A 17,602-nucleotide genomic window follows, 5' to 3' on the forward strand; every position below is an offset into this window, starting at 1 on the left:
GTAGGTTTAGGTCATTTTGTTTTTGTTTTTAGTTTAGGTTTTATTTATATTTATTCATTTTGAGTTTGCTTAGGGAATTAGTTAGGTGTAATAACTTTCTAACAAGTATTTGAGTTGTGCCCATCAAACTTGAAGCATTCAGGTGACAATAGGACATATGATGTTTTGAGGTTTCTAATAGGTAAATCTCACATTTTTCTTTTAGTATGGTAAAACTCCTAACGGTATGCTACATCATGGTAAGATCTTTAGGTTTCCCATTTTTTTATGACAATGTTGCACCCTTTCGAATTTCATCAAATTTTAATTAAAAGACAAGTTAAAAGTTGGATCTGAACTAAGAATAAGATTCTAATTAGTTTGGAAATTGAATTTGATTTTGGAATGATGAAGATTGAGGTATCAAAATGCAAATTTTGGTATTATTTTGAAGTTGACACCAATTACTAGTTTTAAATCTCTATCGAATTGATGTTCCATGACAAAAAATGTCAATTTCAAGTGACAATAGCACTATGTCTAAGGTGATACCAGCCTGACATATTAAAATGATCATGTACCATCACTTCATCTAGCATTTTGGTATTGATTTTAGCCATCTCCAATGTCAAATTTCTAATATATTAGCATGGGTTTTAATTTCAATTTTGACTTATGTTTATCCACATCTTTCTTATCATTATGGCAAGATTTTGAATTTCATTTGTTCATTTATATACTTTAATTATTCTAAAATTTAAGTTTAATTTCTTTAAAATCCAAAGTTTGATATGAATTGTAAAAATAGGTTCCGAAGGTGATACATGATTTACATTCATTTGGTTTGTGTACACATTTCACATGTTCAATTTCTTGCTTCCTTCCATCATGTTGTTATATGCGTTTATATTTATTAAATATTCGTATCTTTTAGTATTCATTGATTGTTTAATAAAATCCTAAAGTTCTATTCACTTGTTTGGTAGAGGCCATAGATCTTCGAGTTGGGTGGGGTGCCAACTAATACCATCTTATCGAGCAATCTAATCATTTGAATCCATTTATGGTCAATGGACATGTCTTTTTTTTTCTTAATTTTTTTTCCTTTAAAATAAATAGACTAAATGATGATTCCAAAACAAATAAAAAATTAGTTTTTGGAAATAATTTTTAATAAAGTTTGAGTCTTGTCGTTAGGTGGGGATACTTGTGAACTTAAGCCTAGGTGAGTGCTAAACCTTGGACATCTCTTTTAGAAATTAAAGGGATTGGTTTTTCCTATCTACACACGTCCATACAAGCTAAGAGTTTAGACATATCGATCTCATATGATGAGAATGATTCTTAACTTTCTTATTACTATCATTTCCTTTGTATTGCTCATAATACTACAACGGTTTATTAGACGGTTGGTTAATACATATTGATTTATATGATGTACTATTTCAAATAAATAAGGTTATAATATTCATCATTTTCTTTAGCAATCATATGTGTGAGCATCCATACAATGATTTATTATTACCATGACATGAAATGATAATACATTGGGCAATCAATGATAATAGTGAATATAAAAATATTTATAAAAAAGATGAGAAATAAAAATATCATCCTATACGACAAATGATATACTTAATAATTTAAAATCCTAATAATAATATTCTTGACAATTGAGCATTCAAATTTAGAAATTAGGTTTTATTGTTTAGAGGTTAAGGCATGCTAATAACGAATTTTAGAGATTAATACTAATTAAAATATTTATTTATTTTGTGAATCTTATAGCATATAAATAAATAAAAAATGTTTGTTATATTATTTTTATGTTTATAATATTTTTATTTCTTTATTTTATTTCATTATCTTTTATTTTTTTTTAATTTAATATTTCATTTCTAACCATTTTAAAGCATGACCATTGGTGATTAAAAAAAATAACAAGTAAAAATTTAATAGTAAAATAAAAAAAGAAAAAAGAAAATAAAAAAAAAAGATAGTTGCTAGTAAAATCAAGAGAAGTTTAGTACAAAATATTAAATAGAAATTCATGGGGAAAATGTATTTTCTTGTGGTTCTAAAATGAAAAAAAAAATGTGGACGCTAACATGGTATTTAAAAACAACCACAAAAAAAAGAAAAAAAAAAGAACAAGTGTACAAATAGGAAAAAGGCATTTTGATGATTATTTTGTGAGAGCATTTAAATTTAATATTAATTTTATCAAGTTCACGATTGGTAATATTTAATACTTAATGATTTAAATTAATTTTAAGTTAAATTATTTTTAAATTATTAAATTAAAATTTATTACTTATTTTTTACTTTTAAATATTAAGGTTTTTTGGTGAAATTTACTTAATAAAATCGATACATTACTCTTATAAATCGTAATTAATAATTATCATCATTAATTTTAATTAATAAATATTATTTTTATTAATTTTAAACAATAAATAGAGTATTGTAGATATATAAGGTAATCTTAAAATATTAATTATAAAAATGAGTCATTAATAAGAAGTTATAGTTGTTAAATATGTTATTATTAAATATTGATAAATAAAATAAAAAAGATTCGATATTAATAATTTAACTTAATACTTAAAAATCATTTTTATGTATAAGTTGTGGTATTAAGTTAATTTATCAAATATATCTAATTTGTTTAATAATTTAAATTAAGTTATTTAAGTTATTAAGTGACTTTAAGTCATTAAGTTAATTTCCAAAAGTATTACTTTTGAAACGAACCTAATCCACCAGCTGGCAAAACTGAAAAAGTTTCTGAAAGAAGATATCATGTATAGAAGAACGAGAAGGAGAACCAAAGATAGAAAACATGCTACAAAAGGCCAAGCTATTACAATGTAACCATGACATCCTTGCCAGCCAGGTTCCTTGATTGATAGAATCAATTCATTACCTTGGGAACCTAATGGAGAATTTTCTACAGCTTTGCAGTAAAATCATCTACTCTTTTCAGCAGCTTTTGCGGGAGGAAGTGTTCCAAACACCCTGTCCCAGAATGTGGAGGTGATCCCAAACCCTTTATCGTCAATTCTGAAGTGATGGTTCATGTGATATCTCTGTTAAACACAAGCACAATGAATTCATAGACCATCCTTCATGAAAACTGACATTTTGGCTGAAAAAAGAACAGAAGAAATGTCCTTTTTTTTTTCCCCTTTTGGCTTAGTTACCTTCATGTTCTGTGTAATCCCTTTCGATGGCTTCCCGTGGTGCAGATAGTAATGGGTGACATCATAAATAACATATCCCAGCAAGCCCCCTCCAAACAAAGTAGGAGCAACCGATGGAGGTGATAGAAGTTTCATCAAGTTCCAGAACTAGATATCACAGACCATTATGAATCAGAAACAGAAGAATGCATGGAAGAGACCAAAAACAAGAAGGCATACTTTGAAAGAGCGAAAGGAACATACTGGCAGACATAGGATAGCTGCAGCAGCAGGAGGGAATACGAGGCGTAGTCCATCCATAGGGTGCTTGTGATGGCAGCCATGAAGAAGATAGTGTATGGTGTTTCCCCTGTGATTAGTTTAAACTATGTAATAGAATATAATTTATGAATTGAAAACAATAAAAATGAGAAGAAAAAAATTCTCCAGCTGAGAGGGAGTGCTAACCAGTAGCTTTTTGTTTTGATGTGGAAAAGAAAGCGGTGCAACGTGTACTCCAGAAATGTCCATATGAAGATACCACCAGCCACAGCTGCAGCCAACTGAAGAAGGGGAAGGCCCATGCGGACAGACATGGAAACTGCCCAGCACACGACTGGGAGCCAAACAAGTGGAATGACCCACCACACTGTGCGGGTCGTGCTCTGTTTCAAGTTTCAAGTTCCATAGGAGTCAAAAGGAAGCCACCAACATAGACAAGAAAGTTATCAGAAACATAACTTTAATCATTTGTGTCCACAGAGAGCACTTTCAAATCTGAGATTTTCCCATCCTTTTTGCTTTCAATGTCCGAATGGCTTGAACTGAGTTGAAAGAGATGATGTACTTTATAAAGATTTTATTGTATATATTCAGGACAGGTATAAAAGATCCTAATGCAAAAACTAAGACTAAAGAACTCATATGCATTTACTGCTCTATTAACAATCCTGTGGATTTATCATCAGAGTAGTACCTCTAAAATATCACTCCCAAAAAACCGAGGCCCTTCCTTGCTAATAATAGGCTGGTGAACCCATTCCTCATAAGCTTCTCCAAGATGGCCAACCTGTGATGAAGGTTTCAGTGGTAGGAGTCAAATTAAAATATTGAATGGAACCATATACAAAGATCAGAGAAGGGAGTTGACCTGAAAAACAAGAGGCTTATTCAAATCTACAGTGAAGTCCTTGGAGACCATCTTGGCACCTTCTCCTGCAATTGGAAACCATTCAGAAAACCAGTGAACTACACAGCAATCTTAATAAGCCAACTGAACATATATAAAAGATACTGAAATTAATTCAGGCAAAGGAGAATGGAAAATAAGAGGCTTTGTTGGCCAATTAAAAATAATATGGACCATAAGATTTATGATTTTGATTAAAAAAGAACCTTTGGAATGATTGTACAATCTCCTCTGAAATCTTGTTCTCCGTATCTCTTTCCTTTCTCCAATCAGAGCCTGATAGAACCTTACATTTCATAAAGAATAGGATTCTGATACTTTCTGTTGTATTCTTTCATGCATTTTTGTATTGATCTTGACTAAGTAGAATAACTTTCCACAGTAATGTATTCCACAGTCAAGAAATCTTGAATCCCTCTACTTGGAATATGAATCCTTCTCTAGCATGCAACTCTATCTAGGGCAATCCGATTCATTCACCAAGTCACACGCCATCATGTTTTTCTTATAATTTCAAACAAGTTTCTTTTTAACCATCTTCTTGTCATTGAATCCACTCGCTCTTTACTGGCATATCCAACGGTCCCATTTCACACATTAGAGAACCATCTTAGATGGTGTTTCCTCCTTTAGTCCTCTTGTCCTCACTACAAATATAGTTTTATCAATCTTTGCATCTATGATCATCATGTTATACTAAGCATAGTTAGAATGATGAGAATGAACGAAACTTCAACTTTTTTTTTTTTTGATAAAATATATACATGTAATGTAACAATCTACTTAATAAAGGAAACTCCAACTCAGCCAGCATACAATCCATGCCAAAGCAGAATCTCTACGTGAGAAGTTGATAATGCAATATGCTAGCATGCAATCCATCATACAATCCTGATAATGAAAATCTGCCAGCATGCAATCTGCCAATAAGGAAAACTACTCTCCATATTTGTAATGTGGAAAATCAAGGCTGGAAGGAAATTTTCACTTACTAATATTCCCTCTTCTATGAAGAGAAAGTATGTAATGTTTTTATTTTTTATTTTTTTTCAACATTGTAACAATATATATAAGAAAAGAAAACAATCAGCAAAGAGAGGTGCAAATTCAACCTTTCAAAAATATTTATGTTCTTCACTACTTCCCTCTTTTCACCCCTATTACAACTTTTTACTTTGAATCCCCACAAGATGTACAAATTCTTTGCCTTATTTGCAAGATATATATATTTTTTTAAACTTTATTTTCCTATGGAGATAAGCTTTTTGTTTTGTTTTGTTTTGTTTTTTTTAAGATGAATAAGTAAATTTAGAGTTTGTAATGACCTATTGAGTCTAAAGGGGTTTTCACAGTAAAACGTGTTTACAAGGTTAAGAAGAGTTCAAGCTTATATAGCGCAAAAAACTTTCTCTCCTATAAGATGTGGGATATCACAGTCATATCTCCCCCCCTCCTCCTCCTCCTCCTCCTCCTCCTCCTCCTCCTCCCTCATATAGATACAATGTTCTCATTGTGTTCTACAGGATTGTAAGGCCATATAAACAAATACCTCTCACAAGGCCAAACAAACCTTCCACACTAGGGTTGGGGATATAAGTTTTTATATCATTTGTAACGACCCACTTCCAACCATATAGATATTACCCGCTCTAAGCCCAATAAGTCTTCACGACTTTAATGTAATAACCCACACCCAATTGTATAGATGTCGTCTACTTTGGGCCCAAAGGAGCTCTCACGACTTTAAAACATGTCTATAAGGTTAAAAGGAGTCTATCGTTATATATTCCCCAAAACTTTTTCCCTTATCTAATGTATGAACATTATAATCACCCTCGCTTCCTTCTTGTGTCCCATAGGATTGTAGGGTCAAATAGACAAACACGCCTCACGAGACCAAATAAACCCTCACACTAGGGTTAAAGATTGACTCTGATACCATTTGTAACAACAAGTCTCCAATCATGTAGATATTATTCGCTCTAGGCCCAAGGGACTCTTATGACTTTAAAACATGTCTAAAAGGTTAAAAAGAACTCATTTATATAACACTAAGAATTTTCTCTCTTATCTAATATAAGATATCACAATCACTCCCATCTCATGCAGATACAATGTTCTCGTTGTATCCTATGGGATTGTGAGCAAATACAAACATACATCTCTCATAGGGCCAAACAAACCCTTACACTGGGGTTGGAGATCAACTCTGATACCATTTGTAACAAACTACTTTTAACCATATAGATATTGTTTGTTTTGAGCCTAAGGGGCTCAAAGTGGACAATATATATATGATTAGAATTGGATCCTTACAATGCCCATATGCAAATCATGGATAAGAAAATCTAGGTATGAGCTTGCATAGAAGCTACTGATATGAAATACAAAATAGACACCCAAAAATAAAACTATCCACATCCACATTCATCTTTTAGTTTTAAATTATTCCAAGGGATGGATGTCTATATTATTTCCTCATACAGAAAGAGTCACCACTATAACCCAAAAGAAGATCAATCACTATGAGGGAGTTTTAACTCCATACTATATAGAAGATAATTTGGAAAGTTGCTACAGGAGTGCAAATTTGAATGTCATGTTGAAAATCTAATCCTTAATCCAATCCAAACAGACACTGTCTCTGATATTAATCCTTAAGATACCTCATTCATTACAAACAATCATCTTACAGCACTAGAAACAATGATATTGAACCTGCTGCTCAGAAACGAGAAAGTCCCTCTACAACTATGACATGCTAATCAAGGAACATTTAAACAACTAAGATTTTAGGACATTCCCAGCCATTTGATAAATATCCTGATTTCAAAACTGCATATCTCTCTATAACAACTGATCCATATTTTCTTTATATTAACCAAAGGACCACGTTGTTATCCCAAGATTAAGCAAAGCATTAATGAATATCAATCAAATAAGCAACTCACAATCTACAACCAAAGAAGCACACAGTGCATTGCAATGACACACGAAAAGTGTCAAAATTAAGTATTAGAATCACATTCAATGTTGAAGATTCTCATCCTTTCAATGGTTTTTTCCCGTATCATTCTGTTTGGTTGATGAGAAAACCAGGGAAGGAAAAGAAAAAACAATTTGAGTCCCAGGTTATTTTTTGAGAGAACTTTGCCGAACAGTTGTACAGGTGGATTTCTTTCCATTTTATTTTTCTGGTCCTTTGAAATTGGAATTCAAGGTTCATGGCTTGAAAAAAAAAAAAAAAGGATGTGTTTGGATTGGCTAGGTCTGTACATAAAGCAAACAACTTCGTTGAAACATGAATACTGACTCATGATCCATATAATTGCTTTTAGTTTAAGAATTATTTACATATCATGCTAGTGTGTTTTTCAAATAAACGTTTTGAAGAGCTTGTTCACAGTATATCATGGATTTTTCAGAAAGGGAATGCAATACAATGCCACAACCTTACTGCAATATTTCAACAAATTAACAAACCTGAGGACAAAGGAGGAGCGGTTCTCCAAAATAAAGTAGAATTGGATCTTTCTCTTTTTCTCTCCTCCTTTGTGGTAAGGTTGGGAGGAAGAAAAGAGAAGGCGACCCAGATGGAAGATGTTCTCAGAAAGAGTAGGAGGTGGGTTTCTCATATTTGTTCAAGTTGATGGACCGATTTCTGTGGACCGCCAAAGTTATAGCTCCACCTCAACCGTTGGATACCGAATTTAGACTATGTATGTTAAATAAATAAGATCTTAGATGAATGGCATATGTTGTCTAACGGTTTTATATGTATGCCAATAAATAGAATTAGATGTTTTATTTTATGGGATTAATGGATACTTAAGTGGTAAAGCCGGATATGAGCCTAACAAATTTTCTAAAATTAAACTGCAGAGGAAGAAAAGATTAGCAAAATCTGTTAATGAAAAAATAGCATTATTAATCATAAATTAGTCGTATCTTTTGAGTGGCCATGCACACCCTTCTCATAGCATATATATAAATTGTAATCGACGGATGTTCGCAAAAGATATCTTTTGCTATAGCTAGCTCTACAACAAGATTAATATGTTCTAGGGTTGAGAGACAAATGGGAAGATCACAAGAGATCAATATTAAGTGTGTTGCATTCAAATCAATCATTTGAATATTAATTCTGAACAATACAATCTGCAATCCCGTGAATAACATATAACAACTTTTTCATATAAATTAGCCTCCAAGAGAAATAAAGTCTCCTTCTTCAGGTATTCTACTAAGTAGTAATCTAGAATTGTGCCTGCAGACGAGTAATTACACTCTTGTCTACCTGGAATGCCTTGGCCAAAACATCATCAGCAATGGGCGGGGTTGATCCAAAAACAGCATTTGCAATAGTGATGACACCTGGGTTTTGACTGCTCAGGGTGGAGAGCGAAGCTGCCTTTCCAGTGCCAATGTTCTGTTGGAAGTGAGGAAGCCCCACTGGAAACACAAACACGTCTCCCGTACCAAGCACCTTTGAAATGAGTTTGTTGTCCGGGTTGGAGGTCACAAACCCAACAAAGAGTTTCCCTTGTAGGACTGTGAGTATCTCGGTTGCACGAGGATGAGTGTGTGGTGGAATAACACCCCATGATGCATAGTCTATACGGGCCAAGGAGATGCCAAGGGTGTTCAGCCCAGGCAGTTGTCCTACAGTGACTGGAGTAACCCTAGAACCAAGGGGGTTCGATGTGTTCCCAGGCACATGGAGTCCACTGAAAAAGAAATGGTTGGCCTGTACAAGCTTAGAGTCCAAACAAGCAAGGCCATTAACTCGGGCTGCCAAAAGCACAAAAATGAGAAAGAACCAAACTCAGTCTTTAACACATTATCAGTACGAAGAAAACAGATCAAGCAAAAAACTAATTACATTATGAAAATTAAAGAAAGCCCATTATGGTGAAAATTGGGAACCGAGCAATGGTAATAGGCTAATGTCCAAACCTGAGCTAGTAGGATCAGCAACGCAGAAATCTTGCAGAGGACTAGGCTCAAAGGCAATGACCAGAGTAAAAGTGACAGCAAGCAAACTCAATATCATAATATTGTGGCATGCCATCTTTCTGATCTTCTTATATGGTTATCAATAGAAGGTATTGATACTAAAAGATTTGAGAAGGTATTAACTAGAGATGTGAAGCAAAAGTGGTAAGATGTCTCTATATATAGAGAAGTAGAAGCAGGTGATCATAGGCATGAAATAAAGAAGAGAAGAAGTCTTTGAAGGGTTACATTAGCTAGCTGCCGAACTAAGGTCCTCTTTGAAAAATTCTTTGCTATCTGAAAACCAAGCCGACTAGATACTGAAAATATATGTATTTTTATATGACGTGAGGACATGTATTTAAACCAAATGTATGCTGGTTTTGATGTACTTGTGATGTTTAATAATTACTCCACACTATTGTGCTGAACAGAAAATCCAAGATTCAGTTAATATAATACATAATAGGTCCACTGCAAGAAACTTCTCGAGGATATATTAAGGATAAAGACATCCTCTCCCATATGATCATATATTAAGGATGTTTTGCCACGTGGCATACTATTGAATTGGTGCTAATTAATAAAACCCACCACCCTTTTCATATGAATCAGTCATAGGCAATGTATAGATTTAAACTGATTTGTAATGTATACATGATCATGAATTCATGTGTAGCATGAGCAGAGAAAAACTCATTCCAATATTAAGGGGTGTCATCATTAAGACACCAATTCCAAAGCACGGACTGCATCTTTCATATTTCATGTTTGAGATTTGAGCACCTTCTAATTAACAAAGAAAGTCTGTTGGAAGTTATAGATAAATAAGTTTAGCTTGAAACTTAAAAGATGAATATAAAATTCGATCTTATTTCAGAAAGAGCTCGATTAATTCTTTTTACTCGAGTTTATACAGTCTATATATGTACCACCCAACTTTATTAGATCCACTTATATCTATATATGTATGCATACACAAACTTTTGAACTTTATTTTTCAATATACATACATAGCACTAGTGCACACATGCATACACAAAAGATTTAGATGTTATGTTACGCGCATATTGTATAGGGCTAGTGTATACATACATGTACACACAAATGTTTGGATTTTATATATGTTTACCGCATATATAATATATAGAAAACCATTTTGGACGACAAGGAATGTTTACATATGACTAATTTCTATTAGAATCTCGTTAGCCTGCAGGTTTGAAGATGTCTGACCTTTTCAATAAACTTGGGATCTTGCACCGGCGGCTATTCCATTGATGACTCCTTCCTTCTCCATTTCATGTCGATAATCTACTTCCACTTGTTCTATATGCAGAGACTTTTACAACTTATGCTTCATATCTATAACTCACTCTCAAATACTACAGCATACATATTCTGACCAGTTGATTACAATAACAGGAGAGTAAGATGGCAAGCCACATTATGACACTGAGTTTGCTAGCTATTACTTGCAGTCTTGCCATTGGTTTTGAGCCCAGTCCTTTGCAAGATTTCTGCGTAGCCGATCCTACTAGCTCAGGCCGGGACATCATAGAAACATAGTATTTGCTTTTCTATTAAGTACCAATATGATTTAGGTAAATAGTACACGTATAAAACCCTTAGGGGTTAGGGCTTTAGATTTTCTACTTAGATTTTTGAGATTCCAAAAAGAGGAACCCTAGCCACCCTCTAATGAGAAAGAAAACCATCATTCTCGTGTTAAGATTCATAAAGAGAGAGTTTGAGTGGAAGATCTTTGGGTGAACGAGTTCTACGACACCCACAACATCTTCTTTGAATTGGAAACGATTTGGGAATATCTAGATCATAAGTATGAGCTTCTAATCTCTAAATCTTTATTCTATAATGGTTTTTGTAGTCATTATATTCCATTTCTTAGATCTAGAGAAGCCTAGGAATAGATGCATGTATCTACGAGATCCAAGGCCAAGAAACTGAGTAATCCAAACTTTCTAGCAAACATATTATCTCAATCTCATGAAATATCATGAGGTGTTTATCAAGAATACTTGTTGCCACCAACCTCTATCAATAGTGACCCAATCTATAAGGAATATATGACCATATTAAGGTCACATCCATAAGTCAAAACCTCCTAACAATTTCAGCATAGACTCAATATCCTCTCAAAGAATATAGCATAAACTTCAATGCATTCCTTGTGTACACATCTCAATGTCTGAAGCTTCGGTTAACTTGTGTTTGCAATCAAAACTTAGGTTTCTCCATTTTTTTTTATATAGCCAATGATAGGTTCATTCTTTCATTGGTGAGTATTTGTAAGTTCTATCATGCTTATAATGTGTTGCCTATTATAAAGATGATTGAAGAACTCTCACTCAAGTTAACTGCCTATTGAGTCGGGCTCGAGGTCGGTGTACTAATCAATGACATTTCCTTTTAATAAGAAAACAAATTGCTTTGATTAGGAGGTCCTCTTAAGTGTTTGCATTGTTACAGGTTTCCACAAAATGAGTGACATATTGTCTTGAGTTGCTCTTGCCATCAAATTATTGGAATTTCGGTAGTTGAAAACTTATAGGCACTCTTAATTGCTCAATCCTTTATCAATAAGGCTTAACATAATTATGAGAAGATAAAACACTATCTTCATCCTTATTCCCAAGAGCCTCAAGGATGAATTCTTTTAATTGATTAACAAATTAAGATCAACTCCTCTAGAGAAACTTGAAGATTTGAATGGGTTTCTTGTGCATTAGAACCCTCAATAATAAGAGAAGGATTTTTTTTAGTGGAAATCCTATAGATGGATGGGTAGCCATTTGGCTTGATTCTTCTATACTTCTGATTTTGCCCGAGAGGAACCATTTTGACATCCTTTTTGTTCTAATTTTGGTAAGGACCTCAATTTGCTTAACCATTTAAGCAACTTGCTCTTGTATATCTAGTTAAATTGAGTTTGTCATCATGATTGGCATGATGGTGTTAGAACAAGCAACATGATCAATTGTCATTGGTTGTGTTGCTTTTAAGTTCTTGCATGGAGATGCTAGTGTAGACCCGTTGGTAGACTCATTGTCTTTTTTAGTAGAAGAAGATTTTATAGTTGCCTCTTAAGACATGGCTAGGTGTGATTCCACTTGTTCAACCATGTTGTTTTGAGATTGTTGGATTTTTGGGAGAAGTTGCTTTAAAAACTTACCTTTTTTATGGAATGAAACAACTTTTCACTCTACTCTAAGTCATGGGACCTAAATTTGTTTTGGTTCCAACAACTTTGGCTGGATTAGATTGTGTAGATTTGATTTCTTGATGACCAAATTTGTTTTTTCAAGACTCCATATGATGTAGTATAAAATTTCTTGTAAGGAAGAGATGAGAGATAAAATTGTCCCGTCGAGTATGGCAAAAATTTGTACATACAAAATTTCTCAAATAAGAAAATTGTCAACAAAATTGTAAATTTTATTTATTTGTAATTCAAGGGAAGAATCTCTAATTTATCATTTGATATTCTTACAAAGATAACATCGCTCTTGTAACTAATTTAATGTTTAATTTTAGATGGAAAGAGGTTTCATAAATGAACACTGGATGTTCGCAGATCTTTTCCGATAGCTAGCTCTACAACAATATTAATATGTTCTAGGGTTCAGAGACAATGGGGAAGGTCACAAGAAATCAATATTAAATGTGTTTCATTCAAATCAATCATATGAATATTAATTCTGAATAATACATGCTGCAACCTGAATAACAGAATTAAACATAACAAATACAAACTTCTGCATATGAATTGGCCTCCAAGAAAAATAAAGTCTCTTCTTCATGTGGTTCTCACTCAGTACTCTAGAATTGTGCCTGCAGACGAGTAATTACACTCTTGTCTACCTGGAATGCCTTGGCTAAAACATCATCAGCAATGGGCGGGGTTGATCCAAAAACAGCATTTGCAATAGTGATGACACCTGGGTTTTGGCTGCTCAGGGTGGAGAGCGAAGCTGCCTTTCCAGTGCCAATGTTCTGTTGGAAGTGAGGAAGCCCCACTGGAAACACAAACACGTCTCCCGTACCAAGCACCTTTGAAATGAGTTTGTTGTCCGGGTTGGAGGTCACAAACCCAACAAAGAGTTTCCCTTGTAGGACTGTGAGTATCTCGGTTGCACGAGGATGAGTGTGTGGTGGAATAACACCCCATGATGCATAGTCTATACGGGCCAAGGAGATGCCAAGGGTGTTCAGCCCAGGCAGTTGTCCTACAGTGACTGGAGTAACCCTAGAGCCAAGGGGGTTCGATGTGTTCCCAGGCACATGGAGTCCACTGAAAAAGAAATGGTTGGCCTGTACAAGCTTAGAGTCCAAACAAGCAAGGCCATTAACTCGGGCTGCCAAAAGCACAAAAATGAGAAAGAACCAAACTCAGTCTTTAAGACATTATCAGTACGAAGAAAACAGAACAAGCAAAAAACTAATTACATTATGAAAATTAAAGAAAGCCCATTATGGTGAAAATTGGGAACCGAGCAATGGTAATAGGCTAATGTCCAAACCTGAGCTAGTAGGATCAGCAACGCAGAAATCTTGCAGAGGACTAGGCTCAAAGGCAATGACCAGAGTAAAAGTGACAGCAAGCAAACTCAATATCATAATATTGTGGCATGCCATCTTTCTGATCTTCTTATATGGTTATCAATAGAAGATATTGATACTAAAAGATTTGAGAAGGTGTTAGATAGAGATGTGAAGCAAAAGTGGTAAGATGTCTCTATATATAGAGAAGTAGAAGCAGGTGATCATAGGCATGAAATGAAGAAGGGAAGAAGTCTTTGAAGGGTTGCATTAGCTAGCTGCCGCACTAAGATCCTCTTTGAAAAATTCTTTGCTCTCTGAAGACCAAGCCGACTAGATATTGAAAATATATGTATTTTTATATGACCTGAAGACATGTATTTAAACCAAACGTATGCTGGTTTTGATGTAGTTGTGATGTTTAATAATTACTCCACACTATTGTGCTGAACAGAAAATCCAAGAGTCAGTTAATATAAATACATAATAGGTCCGCTGCAAGAAACTTCTCGAGGATATTTTAAGGATAAAGACATCCTCTCCCATATGGTCATATGAGAATTTTTTGCCACGTGGCAAACCATTGAACTGGTGCTAATTAATAAAAAAACCACCACCCTTTTCATATGAATCAGTCATAGGCAATGTATAATATTAAACTGATTTGTAATGTATACATGATCATGAAATCATGTGTAGCATGAGCAGAGAAAAACTCATTCCAATATTAAGGGGTGTCATCATTACGACACCAATTCCAGAGCACTGACTGCATCTTTCATATTTCAAGTTTGAGATTTGAGCATCTTCTAATTAACAAAGGAAGTCTGTTTGAAATTATTGATAAATAAGTTTAGCTTGAAACTTAAAAGATGAATATAAAATCCAATCTCATTTCAGAAAAAGGCTCGATTATAGTATTCTTTTTACTCAGGTTTATACAGTCAATTGCTCAAATTCTTAAGGTCTACCATAACCTTGAAAAGAAATATACATACACAAACTTTTGAAATTTTTGTTTAAATATACGTACATACATAGAGCTAGTGCACACATGTATACACACAAAAAGGATTTAGATGTTATGTTTAGCGCATATTACTTACGGCTAGTGTATACATACATGTACACACAGATTTTTGAATTTTATGTATGTTTGCTGCATATATAATATAATGAAAACATTTTGGACCGAAGGAATGTTTACATGTGACTAATTTCTATTAAAATCTCGTTAGCCTGCAGGTTTGAAGATTTCTTACCTTTTCAATGAACTTGGGATCTTGAGCCGGCAGCTTATTCCATTGATGACTCCTTCCTTCATTTCATGTGGATCATCTACTCCTACTTGCTCTATATACATAGAGTTTTACAACTTATGCTTCACATCTCTAACTCTCAAATACTACAGCATACATCTTCTGATCAGTTGATTACAATAACAGGAGAGTAAGATGGCAAGCCACATTATGATACTGAGTTTGCTAGCTATTACTTGTAGTCTTGCCATTGGTTTTGAGCCCAGTCCTTTGCAAGATTTCTGCGTAGCCGATCCTGCTAGCTCAGGTAGGGTCATCATATAAACATATATTTGCTTTTCTTGAGTACCAAAGTGATTTACGTAAATTGTACGTGGCTGTTTTTCTCATTACTTTTTGTGTTAATGGCAGCTCGAGTTAATGGCCTTGCTTGCATGGACTCAAAACTTGCACAGGCGGGGCATTTCTCCTTTGCTGGTCTCCATGTGCCTGGCAACACGTCAAACCCCCTCGGCTCTAGGGTTACCCCAGTCACTGTGGGACAACTGCCTGGACTAAACACCCTTGGCATCTCCATCGCTCGCATTGACTATGCACCACAGGGTGTCATTCCACCTCACACACATCCTCGTGCCAGTGAGATACTCACAGTCCTAGAAGGCTCTCTGCAGGTTGGCTTTGTTACGTCTAACCCGGACAATCGGCTCATCACCAAGGACCTTAGGAAGGGTGATGTGTTCGTGTTTCCGGTGGGACTTCCTCATTTCCAGTGGAATATGGCTGGGGGAAAAGCAGTTTCACTCTCTGCCTTGAGCAGCCAGAATCCCGGTGTCAACACTATTGCCAATGCTGTTTTTGGATCCAACCCAGGCATTGCTGATGATGTTCTGGCCAAGGCTTTCCAGGTGGACAAAACTACAATTGATCATCTTCAAGCACAGTTCTAGATGAGTGGAAGCCATATGAAGAAGAAAATTTCTTTCCCCATTTGTGTTTTAGCTCTATATCTGTTATATTGATATATATATATAATTGCACTATCTCCTATTAAGATTCCATTACATACTTTTTCGGAAATAAAAATATGATTGTTGGAAATGTGTTTATCAAATATATTGATTGTCTCATTCTTGATCCACCGTCTTCCCACTTTCTTTCCACTCCTCCACATGTTGGGACTGATAATCTCAACTGCCAGGAGAAATGATTTGGATATCTATCTATGCAGTTGACTCATTTCAATTAAGATGTAAAATCCAAGTTTCTCAAGGGGCATTTGGAAATTCTATGGAAATTGAAATAGCACACAGGAATATTTCTATGGAAGAACTAATCCGTTTTATTTTGATAGAATGAAATGTCTCTATTAGTTTACCTGTAATACTTGTTTTATAAATGGCCTCTTAAGTTTCTTCTATAACTCGACTCTAACGACCATAAGCTACTAACTTATTACTGGATCCAGCTTATGCCTAAACTAGATCTCAAAATTCTGATCCAAGCTTAAGTCTAAACAAATAAAAGGTAATGTAACATCAAAGAACATTCGTCATGGAGATAAAGTTTCAACTAAAAGCACTTCTTCATCAAGAAAGTCCTTGGATAGCTCTCAATTTGCTGGATAGGATGATCCGCTAAGAAATCATCTAAGAATTGGCCTTTTAAGGATTTTGAGCGATGTAATGAGTCGAATACTCATGGTAAAAACGACAATTTTTCTAGTTGTCCTATTAGGACGGATCTTGACATGATATACTTAAATAGGATTTGCTTTTGAAATCAGATGCATCAAATAGGTATGAAAATAATGTCTTAGCTTCTTGATCGAGGAGAACAAGGGTAGACATAGCTTCTCTATTGGTGAGTAATTTTCCCCAGCACCTATTGTTGTTTGACTTAAATAGTACAAGGCATTCTCCATTCCTTCATCATTAATTTTTTTGGTTGAGTAATGATCCTTAAGATTGTTCTTGTGCCACAATGTAAAAGCTGAGTGGTCCACTTGATACAAGAGCTCTCAACATTGGAGGTTTTGTTATATTCTTTAATACTTTGAAAGTAATTCTACAAGCTTCATCCTACTCAAAAGGAACACCTCTCTTCATAAACCAATTGAATGGTTATCATTGTCCAACTAGATTGGAGATGAACCTATGGATGTAAGCCAAATGACCTTATAAGCTTTTCAACTTATGTGTGTTTTCAGGCACTGACATATTTCAAATTGCTGCAGTTTTGGATTAATCAATCTCACTGTCATGGTTAATGATGAATTCAAGAAACTTTCCTAAAGTAACTCTAAAGGCACACTTCAATGAATTCATTGTAAATTGGTATTGGAGTAATCATTCAAATACTTTTTGGAGGTCTTGAAGATGGTCAATTATCTTCTTTGATTTTACAACTAGATCATCAACATAACATTCAACACTTTTATG

General features: G+C 34.5%; 4 protein-coding genes across 5 annotated transcripts; 1 reads left to right on the top strand and 3 right to left on the bottom strand.

Moving 5' to 3' along the window:
- Window positions 1-2,760: 2,760 nt before the first annotated feature.
- On the bottom strand, window positions 2,761-7,908 carry LOC117924214 (dihydroceramide fatty acyl 2-hydroxylase FAH1-like). 2 transcript variants are annotated; one of them, XM_034842800.1, is made up of 7 exons: window positions 7,834-7,908; window positions 4,312-4,376; window positions 4,138-4,230; window positions 3,630-3,826; window positions 3,426-3,531; window positions 3,183-3,329; window positions 2,761-3,068 (listed from the first exon to the last, which is right to left on the bottom strand). In XM_034842800.1, exons 2-7 carry the CDS (start codon window positions 4,360-4,362, stop codon window positions 2,949-2,951), a joined length of 714 nt encoding a protein of 237 aa, XP_034698691.1. In that variant the 5' UTR covers window positions 4,363-4,376; window positions 7,834-7,908; the 3' UTR covers window positions 2,761-2,948. The 2 variants fall into 2 exon arrangements, with proteins under 2 accessions (XP_034698691.1, XP_034698692.1); XM_034842801.1 differs by lacking the exon at window positions 7,834-7,908 and adding an exon at window positions 4,557-4,722.
- A 565-nt stretch (window positions 7,909-8,473) lies between these two features.
- On the bottom strand, window positions 8,474-9,474 carry LOC117924358 (putative germin-like protein 2-1). The gene is made up of 2 exons (XM_034842973.1): window positions 9,307-9,474; window positions 8,474-9,141 (listed from the first exon to the last, which is right to left on the bottom strand). The coding sequence occupies exons 1-2, from the start codon at window positions 9,419-9,421 to the stop codon at window positions 8,606-8,608; spliced, it is 651 nt and encodes a 216-aa protein (XP_034698864.1). The 5' UTR covers window positions 9,422-9,474; the 3' UTR covers window positions 8,474-8,605.
- A 3,610-nt stretch (window positions 9,475-13,084) lies between these two features.
- Window positions 13,085-14,055, bottom strand: LOC117924352 (putative germin-like protein 2-1). The gene is made up of 2 exons (XM_034842964.1): window positions 13,887-14,055; window positions 13,085-13,721 (listed from the first exon to the last, which is right to left on the bottom strand). The coding sequence occupies exons 1-2, from the start codon at window positions 13,999-14,001 to the stop codon at window positions 13,186-13,188; spliced, it is 651 nt and encodes a 216-aa protein (XP_034698855.1). The 5' UTR covers window positions 14,002-14,055; the 3' UTR covers window positions 13,085-13,185.
- A 1,261-nt stretch (window positions 14,056-15,316) lies between these two features.
- LOC117922843 (putative germin-like protein 2-2) lies at window positions 15,317-16,252 on the top strand. The gene is made up of 2 exons (XM_034841029.1): window positions 15,317-15,471; window positions 15,576-16,252. Exons 1-2 carry the CDS (start codon window positions 15,360-15,362, stop codon window positions 16,109-16,111), a joined length of 648 nt encoding a protein of 215 aa, XP_034696920.1. The 5' UTR covers window positions 15,317-15,359; the 3' UTR covers window positions 16,112-16,252.
- The last annotated feature ends 1,350 nt before the right edge of the window (window positions 16,253-17,602 follow it).

This window comes from Vitis riparia, chromosome 10 (genome assembly GCF_004353265.1).
Source record: "Vitis riparia cultivar Riparia Gloire de Montpellier isolate 1030 chromosome 10, EGFV_Vit.rip_1.0, whole genome shotgun sequence".
NCBI lineage: Eukaryota > Viridiplantae > Streptophyta > Magnoliopsida > Vitales > Vitaceae > Vitis > Vitis riparia.

Excerpts from the sequence above, each read along its gene's own strand:
- LOC117924352 (XM_034842964.1), bottom strand. The coding sequence starts at position 14,001 with ATGGCATGCCACAATATTATGATATTGAGTTTGCTTGCTGTCACTTTT. Across the intron at positions 13,722-13,886 it reads TGCTGATCCTACTAGCTCAG|CCCGAGTTAATGGCCTTGCT; the intron begins GTTTGGACATTA and ends TGCTTTTGGCAG.
- LOC117922843 (XM_034841029.1), top strand. The coding sequence starts at position 15,360 with ATGGCAAGCCACATTATGATACTGAGTTTGCTAGCTATTACTTGTAGT. Across the intron at positions 15,472-15,575 it reads AGCCGATCCTGCTAGCTCAG|CTCGAGTTAATGGCCTTGCT; the intron begins GTAGGGTCATCA and ends TGTTAATGGCAG.
- LOC117924358 (XM_034842973.1), bottom strand. The coding sequence starts at position 9,421 with ATGGCATGCCACAATATTATGATATTGAGTTTGCTTGCTGTCACTTTT. Across the intron at positions 9,142-9,306 it reads TGCTGATCCTACTAGCTCAG|CCCGAGTTAATGGCCTTGCT; the intron begins GTTTGGACATTA and ends TGCTTTTGGCAG.
- LOC117924214 (XM_034842800.1), bottom strand. The coding sequence starts at position 4,362 with ATGGTCTCCAAGGACTTCACTGTAGATTTGAATAAGCCTCTTGTTTTT. Across the intron at positions 3,532-3,629 it reads ATCAAAACAAAAAGCTACTG|GGGAAACACCATACACTATC; the intron begins GTTAGCACTCCC and ends AACTAATCACAG. Across the intron at positions 3,069-3,182 it reads GGATTACACAGAACATGAAG|AGATATCACATGAACCATCA; the intron begins GTAACTAAGCCA and ends TGTGTTTAACAG.